This window comes from Myiozetetes cayanensis, unplaced genomic scaffold (assembly GCF_022539395.1).
Source record: "Myiozetetes cayanensis isolate MyiCay16 unplaced genomic scaffold, myiCay2020 scf3, whole genome shotgun sequence".
Taxonomy (NCBI): Eukaryota; Metazoa; Chordata; class Aves; order Passeriformes; family Tyrannidae; genus Myiozetetes; species Myiozetetes cayanensis.
In genome coordinates, this window is record NW_026087521.1 from 26,724,476 (window position 1) to 26,742,127 (window position 17,652).

At 38.3% G+C, this 17,652-nt stretch overlaps 1 protein-coding gene across 1 annotated transcript in view; it reads right to left on the reverse strand.

Annotated features, from left to right (window-relative positions):
- Positions 1 to 17,652, reverse strand: part of ZNF277 (zinc finger protein 277) — a 49,725-nt gene that overhangs the window by 23,056 nt on the left and 9,017 nt on the right. Inside the window, exons 2-4 of the mRNA XM_050324056.1 lie at positions 7,394 to 7,592; positions 4,201 to 4,289; positions 1,794 to 1,876 (exon numbers count right to left, since the gene is read on the reverse strand). Of these exons, the coding sequence (XP_050180013.1) occupies positions 1,794 to 1,876; positions 4,201 to 4,289; positions 7,394 to 7,592 (371 nt within the window). The remainder of the gene's footprint in view (positions 1 to 1,793; positions 1,877 to 4,200; positions 4,290 to 7,393; positions 7,593 to 17,652) is intronic.

A 17,652-nucleotide genomic window follows, 5' to 3' on the forward strand; every position in this document is an offset into this window, starting at 1 on the left:
ATACCCACAGATAATCCCCTTCAAAACAAACCAATAAACAAGCAAAGGAAAAAAACAGGTAAAGAGTTTGGTTTGTGCCCTTTGGTGCAATTCCAACCACAGTCAACAGGGGGTGCCGTTGGGTCACTGGAGATGCAAAGCTTGTAGTATCCTGTACCAGTCACCAGGTGGCGCTGTTGGATCACTGGTCACCACCACATGGTGGAGGGCAACACCCTCTGGGTATGCCGGAGAAACTGAAAAAACTGGGCCTCCCTTCCCTTCCCACACACTGGGAAAGAGGAGAGGGAGAGGGGAAAGGGAAACAATAACAAGAACAAAAAAAGAAAGTTCTCTCAATGAAAATGACAACCCAAACTCAAAACTCACTCTGTCCGGTTGGTTGAAATGCTCTGCACAGTCCTCTCTCTCCCCCTGATGTGCACAAGGACCACCGCCAAGAAAAAAACCAAACTGGAATGGGGAAGGGGAAAAAAAATAAACCCTCCAGAAAAACAGCTCCTCTCCTATGAAAAATCCAGGCAGCATCTGCAACTGGCAAGCAGGTCTGGAGCAATAGGAACCACCAGCTTCCACTCTGACCTGTGTTCCAGCCACAGCCAGCCCACAAACTCCTCCTGCAGTTTCCCCGGAGATGAGAGAAAAAAGTAAAGTGCAGCCCCTCATCTCCCCCATTTCCTAGGAGACTAGTTTCTGAGCAATTAGCCAGTCGGGCCAGTTCTTTTGTATCTCTTAAGTGCTCACTTGATAGCTCTGCACGCAGTGGGCAGGGGGAAGGGAAAAAATTCCTGCCTGGTTTCCAAGAACCAGCTAGACCATGACACTCACTACTGCAGGTAGTTGGGGATCCTGGAAGTTTGTGTGAGTTCAGAGTTGGTTCATATTGCTGAATTAGGAAATTCCTGAGCTGTCAATTGCAGGAGTCTAGGTGAATATTTTGGGAAAGAATCACCACTAGATCAGAAGAGGGCAAATACCACAGACACTTAGCTGCTGTCATGGATAAGATATCGATAAACCTTTTTTACAGATCCTGGATGGCACCTCTCAGGATGAACTGGAAGAGAAGCATGGTAGGCATGACTGCCTCTCCTGTTTTCCATGCCAGTGCAAGAGACCTACACAGGAATGCAAATTTCAGCTAAGGCAATGACAACTCAATGGGAAATCCCTGGTGGCTGAACTACTGCATTTCTTCTTTGCAAGGGCTTGGATCCTATGGAAAGCTGTGTAAGACTTATACATATTCCTCTACTTCTGGGGACTTACTAGTTATGTGTGGTGAGCTGAAGAATATTATTTTAGCCAGCAAACTGAAGTAACACTCTCAGAGTAGTTGAACTGACTGGATTTTTGCCTGCCAATCCTAACTTTCCTGGGGACTAGAATGTGGGTTTTGTAAGCTTCTCCTTCATTCTTAATGCTTACCATTTAAGATGTCTTTAGTTACATACTGTGTATGTAAAAAATTGTAATATATCAGAAGAAACAGCATAATGAAGGGTTAAAAGGCCTGTGTTGCCAAGAAGAAAAATGTTCAGCACACTCAGACTTTTTCAGTGTTCTGAGCTTATTTTCCAGTTGTGTGCAATACTGACACACAACCTGCAATTTTGTTCCAAGGAAATATCTATAAACAGGGGGTTTCTGTGTATTTGTGCAACAGCTAGGGAAATGAGCTTAAAAAAAAAATCAGAATTTTGTAATCTAGCAAAAAAATGATTTCACTTTAAAATGCCTATTACTTTATTGGACCGTTTACCTTAAAAACTGAAACAACAGTAATTTCTTACCAGTCTTTTTTGCTGAAGCTGTTCTCTGAGTAATCTGTCTTCTGGTAAAACATCACATAAAAGAAAATAATTGTCCTGTTCTTCTGTTAAGAGATTAGAAAGTGTAAGTAAGGAATGGGAAGTTGCAGCTGATTTGAATATTTCTGACACATAATTTGCTAAACCTTTGGAATGTGTTAAGAATGTAAGACTATGATTTTTAATCTAGAAAAGTCAGTTATTTTAATTTCATAATTTAATGAAACATGCTTAAATATTTCTATATACATATTTATACTGTGCTATAAAGACAAAAGTCTTATATAGATTTTCTTCACTACCAGCTTTATTAATTTTTATGATGGTTCTGATTGTTATGATCTTCTGGAGGCATAAAACAATTATTTATATTGGTTACAGATTAAAGTCAGCATGAAAGAAACATGAAATCACCTTTAATTTTATCTTGCACGTGAGATTTTTAGTTATTTCCATAAGTAATTGCCAGTTTTCAGTAGCTATAATTATTTGGTTTATCCTTCCCTTGCTCTGACCTATCATATTACTTTTTACCATCAGATCTTTCTGCATCTGCAGATATGCACTACAACTGTTTAGCAGCATGCATTGAGACTTGCCTAATTTACATTTCTACTTATATGTTTTATACATATTTTATGTTTACTAATCTTTTTACGATTTATGGTCATATCCAATTTAATAAGACAACAAGTCTGATTCAAATAAATTACATTAAAGTGACTCAGCATGTAAGAAAATACAAAAAAGTACAAAACCAATTTGCATTTGAAAGTTACTCATTTCTTAATCAAAGGGTGCCATAGTCACACTAAAAGAAAAACCATGCCACCACTCCAGCTGGAGGCACAAAAGGCAAAGATCAAGGGTTGAGATAAGAACAATTTACTGGAAACAGCAATGAGATAAGAAAATGAACAGTAACAACAACCATATTAATAGCAAAAGGTATAAGAAAGACAAAGAAAGAATTTTAGATGGAAAGGCTTCGACGAAGTACCAAATGGCTCTTCCCACAACACCACACTTTCCCCTGACTGGAAAGGAACGTCCTTCTTCTTAGAAGTGAGAGAGAGAGACCCTTTTTCCCAGTCCCTGGCAATGACATAAGATGGTATTGAATAACATAATGTCTTGGCCACGCCCCTTCCCGCTGATCTGGGCCAGAACCAGGACAAAGGGTTATGTGGTTGGTGAACTGAAGCCTCCATTATTAAGTCTTTTACAATTTTAAGCTTGACAGAATTTTATCCTTTCCCATCTTTTTATATATGAAGCCTGTGTGAAGTAAGACAAACACTCTGATTTCTGTGCTATCAAATTTGAAGGAGGTGTCCACTAAAATTAACAAATTTTTTAACAAACAAATAACAAAGTATTCTCATGGTTCTCTGGAAGGGTCACAGATATCTTACAGTTCTGGTGTTCAGGTGCTTGATTTGCAATTTTCAAACTGAGTGCTAAGTGTTAAAATTTCAGAAGCAGAACCATACATACGTAGGAGAAACACAATTATGATTTTTTTGCATGATTTTCATGTTTTGTAGGACTAGTTTTCTTAAAATTATTTTGACTAATTAAAAAAAAAAATTACTTTCAGCCATTTTGTACTTAGTTTTCACCTTCCACATCTTGGACACCAGTTGCATGCCTTGCTTCCTCTCTTTTAAGGTCTCCATGGAGAATGAAAGAAGCAGAAAAGCCCTAATATTCTTATTTGCTTTTAGGTAAACTAAAAAAGGGAAGACCAAGTAATGCATCAGCTACTTCTGTGAGAAACACTTCCTTCATACAGTCAACACTGTCTTCATGATGGAATGTTCCACCATGCCAACACAGCAGAATGATAAAGTATGGTCTTTGGTTTCATGTTGGAGCCCAGAAAATTGCAGTTTTTGTACCCCTTCCTTGAAGATATTGTCTCCTGATACCCTTGGGACAGTAAGCAATGTGGCAGGGGAAGGGAAGGGTAACTGTGGCCCTGACGTCCAGGAAGAGTTAGCAGTATCAGTGGGGATGGTGGACAGGGTGAAGTCAGAAAAGACACTGGGAATGTTTCTCATCATTTCTGGAAGGACTGTCACCAATTATTTATGCAGTGGGTACTGACACTTCCCCAGCCGTGATGTAAGTGGCACTGCTTCTATGCCTTGACATGCAACAGGCCCCAGTGCACAGTGCTCTTAGGCATGTATTGAGCTCATCCTCACTTAGTGCAGTGCTGAAGAACACGCTATAATCCTTGGAAAAGGTAAGTTTAAATATGTGGTTAAGAGTTAAGCATTTTTCTGACCTAGTGTCAGACACACTTGGCTCATCAAAGCAGCAGTATATGCTAGAAATTACCACATGATCTGGCCATCAGAGAGCAAGCAAGCAGCACACTTACCTAATGGTGCTTTTGAATTTGTTCTTATCACACTACAAAAGTCTGTGATAGGCTGTTCTGCAAACCTTTTCTTCCAGTACAAGATGTAGCTTTAAAAATAAGGGGGAGATGATCAGTGAAAAAAGAAACACCAAAAAAGTTCAATAAACAGTTGATCAGCTCTTTTTTTCCCATCCTCTAAATTCCTAATGTGATTATTTGTTCTAATTCTTTTCTCTGGTTTTGCTTCCTTTATATTAGTTTTCCATTTTATGAAATTAATTCAGTTTCCCTTAAACAGGGTTTAACCATGCTGTGGTGAAGAACTCAATAAGCAGATTTGTACCATGCTTTGCATAAACACCGTGACCTATTCACATCTTCAGACAGAAGTGCCAGATGCATCTTTACTGAAAAGATATATTACAGAGCACTCTCCAATTCCCAAAATATTGTGCTCTGTGTTCTGCAAGATACAGTCAGGAATCTGAAATTCAGTAAAAACACCAACTTGACAAAAGTGAGGTTTTGGCTGGTCTCCTGTGGAGTTACATTGAAAGCTGTAGCTTGAGAGACCAGAAGAAATACAGAAGAATTAAGTCCCTGAACACCTAGGGGTGGGATAGCAGACAGAATAAGAAAAGCCCTAAACACATCTTGAAGGTTTAACCCATCAACTACAGCTGTTTAAAAACATTCTGTACTATCATTGTTTGTATTACAGCTGCACCAACAGACTCCAACTGAGATTAGATTTCAATGAACTAGGAACCTACTATATAACCAAGAAGAAATCATCACTTCACTTATATGACATGAAGGGAACCAAGCAATCTTTGTGCTAATTATTTGGAATTTTACTATTATAAATAATCTGAAAATGCTTAAATACTTGCTTATATTTATACTTATGACTCAAGTATGATATAAATCATGGGAGAGCTGGTAAGGTAAAGGCAAGGCTTACTATTCCTTGATAGCTTCTTATTATGTGCCATTAAATTAGGAAAAGAATCATTAAAAAATCAGATATTATTATTATGAGGGTATTTCTAAATAGTTGCAGCTTTTACAAGCTTATGCTTGTACAATCTGTAAGTTTACTTGTCACAGCTATCACATCCCATGGCGGCTCACATTACCTCTATTTATCATCTAATTTAATATATAAGGACTTCAACCACAGCAGCCAAGGAATCAGCACATATTTGTTTCTGCTAATTGTGCCACTAACCTCTGGTACAGCAGACAGCTAAGCACACTGAAGCCGTCATTAGATGTCAGTATCTGAGAGGTGTGTTTTGTTGTTCCCCTGCCCACTCCACTGTTTATAATGCACACTGAAACAGTCTTGTTGCTACCCAGAACAGCAAGTCTTCCAGAATAAGTCATCCTTGAGCTTTTAGGACTTAAATGTGCAAATGAAGAGATTTCAAGAGCTTATTTACTAAATGTCTGTCCCCTGCACTGAGAGAAATGAACACTGGTACAAACTCACCTAACCATAACTGTCTGTGCCAAGAAAATTACTGTTAAAGGATTTCACATCATAAGACTTAACCCAAATAATCAATGACCAAATAAAACCAATGCCTTGTCATACTTCCAGGGAGACAGAATGAGTGATCATGTTGAGTCATGCAGCAGAAGCTTATTCCCCTTATCTCTTCCCCTTGCGCTAACTTCTCTTTATTCTTCAAAGTCAAAAAAAAAAAAAAAAAAAAAGAAGTTTTCCATTAGTACTGGTCTTTTCTGGATTATCCATTTCTTGCAGTTCTATCAAGAAATCTGTTCCCAAGACTGGTTGTAACTCATTGCTAGGTATAAAAATAATATTATGTTTTACGAGTTGATTCCCTGTATTTTCCACACCTCAGTTCAACATTTCAGAATATACTCACTTTTTTGTGCATACTATTAGACTATTTTACTGATACTGCAAATTAGAGAAAGCACATTTCAGAGTAACAACTCTATCATTTCACATCCTGGGGCCCCTTACTATAAGATTTGGCTACCTTCCAATTGCGTTAGCAGCAAAGAGAATCTAAATGGGCATTTTCTTGAAGAGGTGATTTTAAAATACATTTCTATTAATACAAAATAATTCCCCCAAGGACACTTAAACTGGCAGTCCATGACTGAGCTGCTCTGATTCCTTTATTTACCTGAAGATATTAGTACTATCTCCAAAGAACAGTACATTCTTCTTCTGTCTGCCTTCAGCATAAAAGCGAACAAAAACAACTATCAGTTTTCAATTTTAAGCAATGTTAAGCTCAAACATGTGATTACAGATTTATATGGCTTACATTTTTCTTCCTAAATTACATTGTATTGTTTCTTTTTTTGCATCTTCATAGACACAATTTACTCGCTTTGGCTGAGTAACTAATAACAGACAACTTACTAGAAAACTCATTTTAGTTGAGAAATTATCCAGCTAACATTTGAACACTGCAACTATCTACGGACTGGCAGGTACTGTCTAGCCTTCCTCCTGGCTCATACATTACTGTGGGTGAAAGCAAAATGTCAAGCAAGTGCCTGGTCTCTGAAGTCAGAAGCCAGCTGGGGCTATGCCAGCTACTGGAGGAAGTTAAGAGAGAGAAAGCCAAATGTGACCCTGCTGAGATGATCAATGACACAGCTGTAGAAGGAGTTACAGTTGTATGTAGATTACAGTACTTAAAGTTAGGGATTAAATGTGATTTCAATGGCAACCTTATAAAAGCACAAATTAATTTTATCCTAGAATGTGGAAGATCCTGTACTGAGCAGCTTCTGTGTACAATACACAGCTTTAGGACATTAAACAGTGGTAGATATAGTCTTGTCCTATACAAATAAACTGCCAAATTAGGAGAGCTGATTGTCTGGATTGTGCTTTACTAAAAAGACAGCTTTCTAGTTTGCACACAACTTGTTGATTAGTGACAGGACCTGAGAAGTCCATAGGATATGTCAAAGAATGTCTAACAAAGAAATTGCCATGCATTCTAAAATTGAGCCCTCTAGTTCCAGAAACATCTAGGGACTGGAGAGTGGGAAGGTAATGGGAAAACAACCTTACAGCCCAGCAGCAAAGAGCTTATAAAAAAAGGTAACAGATATCTTCTCACAATGCCTTTTAAATAAGATGATCTCTACTTTTCCAAAGCTTTCCACTACATCTGCACACATACACACTCATTTTAAATGATATAACCCTTACCTTCTAAAATCTGCAACCAGTTTCACATCTGCTATGACGAGCTTGTGTTCAATAATCATGTGCTTCAGGAGTTGGCTTTGTTCTGCTAAGACATAGCACTCTTTGCAGAAAATGCAAGGCACACAGGGAGAACTTTCTACAGCATCAACGCCACCTGGACTTTCTGGCAGAGACAGAGGCTCCAAAACACACTCAGTATCTAAAATAAATGAAAGGAATTATTAGTTTTGACTAAGTGAATAAAACTACATCACTCGGAGTACTTTTAGGCAGTACTTGTTTCGAGTCTCAGTTCTGTTGCATGGATCACTCCACGAATGAGATGCCTGGAAGCCGCTTGGCAGGTTGACTGCACTGTTTCCAAGAAGGACAGTGGGAGGTAAGCACAGGACAGTTCTCAAGTATCTGCCCCAACTGAAACTCCCAGCTGACACCAAGTCACAAGTATTCTGCTTACTACTAAGGGAAGTTTCTTCCTCTCCCTACGTAGTTTACCTGTTGATATGAATTAAGCTACTCCCTTTGCGACCTTGCTCAGAGTATCAGGAAGGCTTTAGACTATATAGCACAAACTGTTTTGCATGTTAATTTTCCTAATTATACTTTTATTTACTGCACAGTGCTTTACAATTTTCTGATCGACTCTTGACGGTCTGTATGCCTTTGTGTTGCTTTTTTTTCCCCACAGCTGCCTCTCACTTACTGTTCTATGACAAAAGAAAAGACCATTGTTGATAAAGATTACTACCATGTGGAAGCTTAGGCCCACTGAAACACCTTCTAACTGTACAGATGTTGAGAAGGGGTCAGCCATGCCCCCTGTAGAATGTTCAATAGGCTATGGCTGTACCAGTCAGACACAGGTTGCCAAAGTGACAGCACACAGAGATGAGTCACCGCGGCATGTTCTCCAAGTTCAAGCATTGTACACGACAGCGAGAACGATCAACGCCCAGCTGACCCTTAAATTGTGCGGAATCTGCTGCTCCAGCTAGATCCCTACAAATCCATGGGGCCTAATGGGATTCATCCCAGAATCAAAGGGTTGGCTGATGTCATCACAAAACCTCTCTCAATGATTTTTGAGCAGTCTTGGGAATCCCAAGAGGTCCCAGCTGACTGGAAGCTGGTGAATGTTGCCCTGATTTTAGAGGAGGGCAAGACAAAGGACCGTGGAAAATACAGGCCCATCAGTCTGTGAGCACTGAAGTGTTCAGTGTGTGAATTATTCTGGGAAGTAGTGAAAAACACCTGAAAGACAACGCAGTCATTGGTCACAGCCAAAACAGCTTCATGAGAGGAAAGTCCTGCTTATCAAACATGATTTCATTTCAGGACAAGGTAACCCACCCAGCTGATCAGGGGAAGGCAGTTGATGTAATCTGTTTGGATTTCTGCACAGCTTTTGATACTGTCTCTTCCTCATGACAGGAAGAGGAGGGGCAGGCACTGATCTCTTCTCTGTAGTGACCAGTAGCAGGACCCAAGACCCAATGGCCTGAAGTTGTGTCAGGGAAGTTTAGGTTGGATATTAGAAAAAGGCTCTTGTTCTTCACCCAGAGGGTGGCTGGGCATTGGAACAGGCTCCCCACGGAAGTGGTCACAGCACCAATCCTGACAGAGTTCAAGAAGCAGTACTGGAAACAAACAGATTGACCCAGGGTTTATGTGTGTGTTCCCCATTTAAATAACAGTGGTGTAAATTCATAAGCTCTTCCACTAGCATAAACTAGTGGAATTAATTAAGAAACACTCTGTGACCAGCAGATTTCAATAACTGGTCCCATTAAACTAACCAAATTCTAGCTGTCCAGAAATAAACTGTGGTATTCATTTTCCAAACTAATCATATCTCAGTCTTTGGTAAGGGTTTATCTTGGAAGCAAATGCCAATTTCAATTTTATCTCCAATTTTAGCTACATCAATTTTGCATAGCAAAAGGAGAGTAAAAGCAAACAGAAAAAAGCTCCCCGATGTTCCTGCACTCTTGAGGTTGAAAACTGAAAACGTCATGGGTGTTGTTGACTCTTGTGATGTGAAGTTAGCTTGTGCAGCAGGAGAATAAACTCTCTGTGTCTGAACTCCTGCAGGACATGAACACCTCTGCAGAAAAATGAAATTTCACAGAACCATAGAATGGATGAGATCCGAATGAGGATGAGGGCCTCTGGAGATCATCTGGTCAAGCAGGGCCCTCACACAGGCCCACCTAGAGCTGGTTGCCCGGGACCATGTCCAGATGGCATTTCAGTATCTCCAAGGATGGAGACTCTACAACCTCCCTAGGCAACCTGTGCCAGTGTTCAGACACCCTCACAGAAAAAATCATTTCCTAATATTTAGAAGGAACCTCCTGGGTTTCAGTTTCTGAAGATATCTAAAGAATTATGCAAAAGGCCTTCTCTCAAGTCTTTTGTCACACAGGAATATTTAAATGTGTATAGTTAATGAAGCTTAATTAACAATATTTACCAGATAGAAGAAGCAATGTCAACTTTCACTCTACAAAAATCATATATATTTTATACATTGGCAAATACAATAAATCTGATAATCTGGTAACTTGCCCACATGGAAAATCTGAAAAATAATTAAGAAAATCATAGCAATTTATCTTTTTTCCTAGGAAAAAATGCTAATGGAGCAGTGCTCTACCCCACCTTCTACCAACACTCTGAAATAACCAAAGAAGGGTTGGAGTTTCAGAGATGGGCCCAGGAAGTTCCTAAAAGTTCTGTACAAATCTCTGTTCAGGTAAAAGAGGCATGGAGAGGGGAACGAGGCTCTGATCCATTGCAGACACTGTCCATCGGTGTCTGGCCTGCCAGTATTGACACACAGTACTCCAAACCAGCTACAGCATGTGCCGATGGCTCCTCTTGAGGGTTCTCATCTGGGAACTGGGGTAAGATGAGGCTACCGGAGCAACATGTGGGAAAGGGTACAAAACCATACGAAACACAGCTTCATCAGCTCTATGCTGCTCCTGAAACAACATATATTCCCTCCACAACCGTAGAGGCTTCCCAGAAAGGCAGTGACTTGATTGAAGACTGATTGCTGGGTTGCACTGAATTCAGTTTATCCCACAGAACGAAGCAGTCACTAAACTGATGTCACCTGCAAGAGTCTGAGTTTGTCCATTCTTACAGTCAGCATTAGTTTGTAGCCTGAAGAATCATTAAAACATGTTTATTGAGAAAAGTAGAACAACTTAATTTCCTCTGCAATTGCTGATGCCAAGTGAACTAAGAAGATACTCTGTCAGCCAGTTCAGCTGTGACCAGTAAGCAGCTACATTGCTTTTTGTTCATTTATAGTTTAGGTCTCTTGCAATGACCTACTTAAACATTTAGAAATCCAAATAAACAAGTGCCTATCTGCCTCAACAAACCAAATTTCAACAGATAGGTGTATAGGGCAGGAACTCAACATAGACAAGGAGCTAATACAATTATTCAAAATGAGTACTTGTGAATAGCAATTACTTGGGCTGGAAAAACAGAGCTGTTAGCCTTCAACTGTAGTGGTGAGTTGCTGAAAGGAATAAACTGCAATGAAGATTGTTTTGCTGCCCAAAGAAAGTAGCTAACACTAAAAGAGAATAACTTTAGACTACTGTGCCACTGTGGAAACTGCAGAAGCTTATACAATTTCTTTCAAAGGCACTTAAAGGAGGAGTGGAGGGAAAAAAGAATCCATGGAAATATCTTTGTACTCATCTGCTGCAAAAAACACTGAACAAGAGAATAAATGAACAGAGATGAACAATGATGCACAGCCTTTAGCATAGCACTTACTGGACTAATGTAGCACAAATATCAAAAGAGTACAAACAAAGCTAAACATATATTGAAATGTCTGCAAAACAGTTAACTTTGTTTCTATATTTGGAGCAGAGTGGCCACAGGTACTGCAGCTGTTAACTAAAGCACAGCTCAGGGCTAACAGAGAAATAAAAACACTCAGATCCAGGACTCAAACTCCAAGACTCACACATGCAGAGACTCTTGAAAATGAGGGAAAAGTAGCAAGCTTTTCTCTTAGAATCTACTGCAACAAGAATGACTTCACAGGGACAGACTAAACATCCCTCTAGTGCATGTGCCCTCGCTGACAAGGGCAAAAAGCAATTCCCTAGGAAGTATATAAAAATAGGGAAAACAAACAGTAATCACAGAAAAAGCACAGTCTTCCAGAAATCTGAGGGTGGAGAGTTTAAGTCAAAGGCTATATGGGCCTCTGTTAAACCAGTTAAACAACTTTTCTTTTTTTCTCCATGGATTTCTTTCTGCATTGTTTAAAATTGTTGGTCTTTCAACACCTACTACAAAAACCTCCAGCAACGTTTCATGTTCTCCTAATGGTCCTTCATTCCTTGTTGTCCTGGTTCAAATCTTGGTTAGTTCTACTCTTATCCTTCTTCATGTGCTGTGGTAAGGAGTGGCTTGAAAATGTCAAACAGTGGGAAAAAAAAAATTTTCTAAATCAGGACAGTTTTTTCTCAGTCTCTTCTCTCTTTACTTTTTATTTACGGTATTTTGCTTGCTTTTAGGATCATTGAATTAACCACCGAATTGCCTTCACTGATTCAAAGATTGTAAGTTGTGAATCAAGTGTTAATGTACAAGACAGTGGAGATATTCTTTGTGTTCACTCCTGTATTTTACTCTGCATTTGCTAATAACAAATAGCACTTTTTTGGTTCAGTTCACTCAAAGAACGTGTGATTCCCTGCAATGCTTCAGTTGGCCCTCCTGCTTACCATTCGGGAGAACAGATATGTATTAACAGCTAATAGTGATAAAATTTATCACTTAACCCCCTTCCTATTTGTGTCTGTGATGGACAGCACAGGACTCAGCTGCCTTTAAGAAGAGAGTCCTATAAAACCCATCCATTAAGTTTCTGACAAATCATCCTGTCGCCACTGAGTTCTCCTCTGCCTGACAGAAAAACAGAATGATGGTTATGCAAACATGTATCCCAAAGCCTTCACAGAAAGCCTGCAAAACTCAGGAATGAAGACAATCCCTCTCTCATTCACAGAACTGAGAGCTGACACCACATCGTTCAACCTTTACCAGAACAGACAAAATCATGGTCTTTTACAGCCAATTCAGAGCTAAATAAATGTAGATTAGTAGAAAGAAGAGAATAGAGGAATATATTCTTTGAAAACAAATAATAAGTTATATACCCGATTCTTTAGGGGAAAATAAAATGAATTCTTTGAAGATATTTGACAATAAGTTGATAGAGAAAGCAATCTGGATTACATAAATTACTTTCAAAACTAAAATAAGCATTATTTTTTGTTATAAATAACCATAGGACACCTAGCAATGGAATTCTAATCCCTGTGCATGAGCTGTACACACCATTAAAACAGCGATTAAAGAAAATTAACAAAAAACAAGTCTACCTGTTATAGAAATTATATGGCCTTATTTTATTTAAAGAGTAGTTACAATATAATACAAAAATAATCTTCACAGCTAATGAAGCAGTAACCTCAAAATGGATTTACTTTCCTTACTGGAAAATTTTTACTTTTGCATACAGTTATTCTGAACTCAAAACTAATGTTAGTTTGCACAATTAAGTAAACGTTACACCCACACTCTTATAACACAGACCATAGCACAACAAGCAATGTACTCTACCTGCGCAATCACACATTTGATTATCACAAAACAACATTCCATATGATTTTATGGCAAATACAATAGACATATCAAAAAGAAAAGGAAGGAAAGATTCAGCATTTGAAAGGGAGTTGTGAAAGGCAAAGTCCTCATGGTTTTAACAGTGTCATAGGTTACTGCCACCACGAAGCACAACAATGTTGTCTTATCCTGTCTTTCTCCACCTTATCCTACCACTCCTAACCATTTACTGTTGCCCTTCTGCTTGTGCTGGCTCCTTGGCTTGACAAATGCTTTGACAGTCAATTCAAGTCTTTACCAGACAGAACCATTTACTCCTTTCTTTTTGCTCCATAATGTTGAAAATGGTCACACAGGAGTCCACCAAGTGCAAGACCAAAATAAGGAGCACAGGGTGAGAAGCAGCAAGGTGAAACAAAATCTTCCCTTTCTCACCTCAGCTTGCTCCCCTCTTCTCAGCTTTACAGCCTCAGCTGTTTCATACAATTTAACCATAAGCATGCCTTATAAAGTGTGAAAGGTTTCTTCAAAGGCACTACACACAAAGGAAAAGAAATCATTAAGATTTTACCACTGCACTTCCTAACAAGGACACCCAGCAGTAGCTTCACTTTGCAAAACCCACTGTTGTCAGTGTAGGCAAATGTAACTCACTAAATGCAATAGAGAGTGTTCAATTCTTCTTGGTTGCATATCTGAACCAAGTGTTCTGACTAGATCTGAAGACAAATTGAACACTGTTGCACAAATTATATTATCTTAACTAGAAAGTGGAGGTTCTGGGGTTCAGATAAAGGAAGTAACTTCACTGTTAGACTCTTACCTCACAAGGTTTGGCTGTGGGGAGTAACCTCGAATGCCAGAGCTCAGGGAGTGTCAGACCCTTCCAACTGGCAACAAGCAAGCTGAGGGAGGAAGTCTCTAAATTAGTTTGCAGGGAATGCTGAGGAGAGGGGCACTCATAGTATTCTTTTTTGAAGCTTTGCTACTAGATAAAAAGGAATGAGAGTCACAAGACCAAAAGGAAAGGAGATAAGTCCAAAGACAAGGGTTTTTAACTAGGGAAGAAGAAATCTATCTAATTTAAAATGGACTAATCAATTTATTATTATTAGATGAGAAATACTCTGAAAATTGAAGACTTCACATAGTCTGAGAACTGAAATGATGAAAAAGGAATAATACAAATTTGCTTAAGACATTTACAGGTTTCATGTCATTTTTTGTAGTCTATAGTGCAACAACACGGCCTTAGGTTGAAGAGTTTATGATGTAAATATAGACATGAAAAGTATATATTTATAAGCCCGCTGTTGGTAACACAAGGATAATGAATCAAAATAAGAACATCTGCTGGAATGTTAAGTGTCTTTCTAATTAAATCCAGTAGTTGAATGAATCAATTCATTACCAGCAAGTCTGGTTTATTATCTCATTAATACAGCTGGTTAATATTATGAGGAGATTAGCATAAGAACTTGAAATGATCCTAAAACAAAAATGAACAAAGCAAAGCCAAACAGGTGAATAAAGGAGTCCAAATAATGAGCAAAGAAGGGGGTTTAGATATGTAAAGAACAAGGGTGAAAGAATGACAGGAATACAAGAGACACCTAGCAAACCTGGCACTCCACACTAAAAGCACAACAGATGCCAGCTGGAAGACAGAAAGGCTGAGCACCCTCCCCCAAGTTCACAATGATTACACGGCAAAACGGTTTAGTTATCAAAATGACCAAACCCCCAGATATGGTACACTGAGGAACCAACCTGGATTCCTATAGGTAATTCTGCACGAAACAGTGCTGCTTTTCAAACTCTTTAGGGAATGAGTAGTTTTAAAGCTTTATCCGGTAATCCATTTTTTTTTTTGAGCTACAGTGAAAGACTATCGGGAAGGATCAGCTTGACACTCCAAATACACACATGACAGCTTCCTTGTTTTGCAGTCTTGGCACTGCAGCATCTATTTGTTGGCACAGCAGCATTCCCTAATTTGTGGTCATATTCTTGGAAGCAATTTTATACTGATTACAGGATTTTTCCTTTGTTTTCTAGAGTATAAAAGATGGATGACTAATGACTTGCTAGATAAACAGTATTCAAAACCAAAACTCAGAATAATGGAAATAAAACACCCTGTTATTGTCCTCACAAATACTACATGGAAATATATTTCCTAATGAAAGAAGAATCAATGTACATAATCATCTCCCTACCTTCATAAAAAGCTCAAATACTTCTATAAAGTTGGATTGAGTCTGAGTTCATGAGGAATTATTTAGCTATTACTTCTGCTTATTAACACACTATGAATGATATTTAGTTAAAATGTCCATGTGCTCTAGGATACAAAAAATCCGGTAGCTTCTTCAAAGATCAATCAGTCTCAACCCTGCCTGTTTTTTCATTGAATGCAAATGAGCACTTCAAAAGGATACTTAATACCACAGTATTAACACCACTTGTCAGTTTTACAGAAATTGTACCATCCGCTGTCTGGGAATATGCGAATTTTATTCCAGTCAAATGACAGCTTTAAGAAAAGCTGTGAGTTACCGAATCCTAATAACTCAGGACATTTTCTATAGAGCAGGTGTCTGCTGGGAGCTGGAACTAACAGAAATACAACTGTGCTTAATAGCCATATTTAACAGGGCTGCTCTGTTGGGGAGCTTAGGATGTTGCAGTTTCATTAGCATTAACAAGTGTTGCTATGGGTACCAGAGCACAGGCATCAGAGCACAAGTGAATAGAAGGAGTAGGAAAGTGATTAATAAGAATGTGAAGTGTTGGAATTTTAATAAAACAAAACCAATGCGCTTGCCAATAAGATCATGTTTAAATAATAGACTACATTACTGCCCGGTTCACCAGCAGATCCATGCCACTGCTTGTTGTCTTTCTGCTCGAGCCCAGACAAACCCCTACACCAATAAAGACCAGAACAAACTCACTGTTCTCACACAGAGATGGCCACACATGCCCACACATACACTAATGAAAGTGACTCTAATAAGTATTCATAACAATATTTAAGTGCTGATGTTAATATGTGATTTATAAATATTTAACAAACTACAGCAGGTTTTATTGCAAGCTCAGAGCCACATAATACTTATTCCTGGGTAAAAGGTACAGACTTACATTAGCGTAACTAAATGCAGGGTTTAATATCTTGGTTACAAATATGAAACAATATTTATCTACTTCAGAATTATATTCTGAATAATTTTATTACACTTTTTAGATCTTCTCTGATTTCTTACAACTACTGTTAAGCAAAATTTCTGTTTATATTTCCCTGTTTAGTTTGATCACATGACATGGTAGACATGGAGAGCTGAGATCCACATAATGTACTAAAATCAGGGATAGAAGCAATGATTGAACCTTACCCTATTATCTGGAAAGATTAACAATGTAATTATGTAGCCTGAAACTCAAAATGTTTAGTTACAAAGAAGAGGAAGAAAGCATTCAACACAAGAACTTGGAACTGAAGGACAAAAGTGACCATCTCTGTTCTTCTTTTGCACTTACCACCCAAATTCAATTAATAAAAATCAGTTTAACTTGCTCTTTAGTACAGAGGTATATCAAAGACAAAATAATAAAGCATAAGCAATGTTGGTTTAAATTTGAGGAATAAATATTAAAAAACTAACTACTTTAAAAAAAAAAAAAAAAAAGGAGTATAATTTTGTGCCAAGATGATCCAGACTGTAATTTTAAAACTTTAAAAAATACATACTGGAAGGCATCACAAGTAAAGATGTGTATGCAAATGTAGTACTTGGGTGTGTTACCATTGCCACTGAATCCTCTGCAAACACCAGTAAGCTGGAAATAGGCATGTCTTAGTTTCTACTTACTGTGACTGCGACCTCAGCTCTCCCAGAAAGAAGGGGTCTTAACAACATCTTTAATAAGGATAGCAATACTTCATTGCTACAATTTATCTTTGCGATGTCTTTAACATCTATGATACTAAGCCTAGTAGGTTTTATGCCAACATTGCTCTGCAAAACAGGTTAATTAGTTACTCTCTACTTCTTGTCATCATGATTTAGTAGTGATCAATAACTCTTTATTACAAGGCTTTTCCTTTTCTTGTCACCTGTCCTTTTCCTCTAACAGGATTTAATTCCCAAGCACATTTATCCTCTTGATGTTAAAAGAATTGCCTTGTGGTGTCTTTTTAAACAATTGCTCTACACTCTGTAGCTAAAGAAAAGGTTGTGCCATTTCCTTAAGAAACCTAAAGCCCTCTTTAGCAGTTCCTGTAAGACACCCATGTCATTATGATGGGAATTTTTACCATGTTCCTAACTAAAATGTTTGCATCATAGTGTTTATAACTTTTCCACTGGTAGACTTTCCTTGAAAAAGGCAACTATCTGAGAATAACAACTAAAAATAGCATGAAATTTTTATTTTAAATGTCACTTTAATTTTTTTCAGACTCATATAAACTAGAATTAACCTCACAGTGCATGCTGAGAGGTCTCATTTCTGGGATCCTAGTATACGTGGGTTTCAAACTGACAGAACAGGCTGAAATTTCTCTCAGGTATTCTGACTAGTTT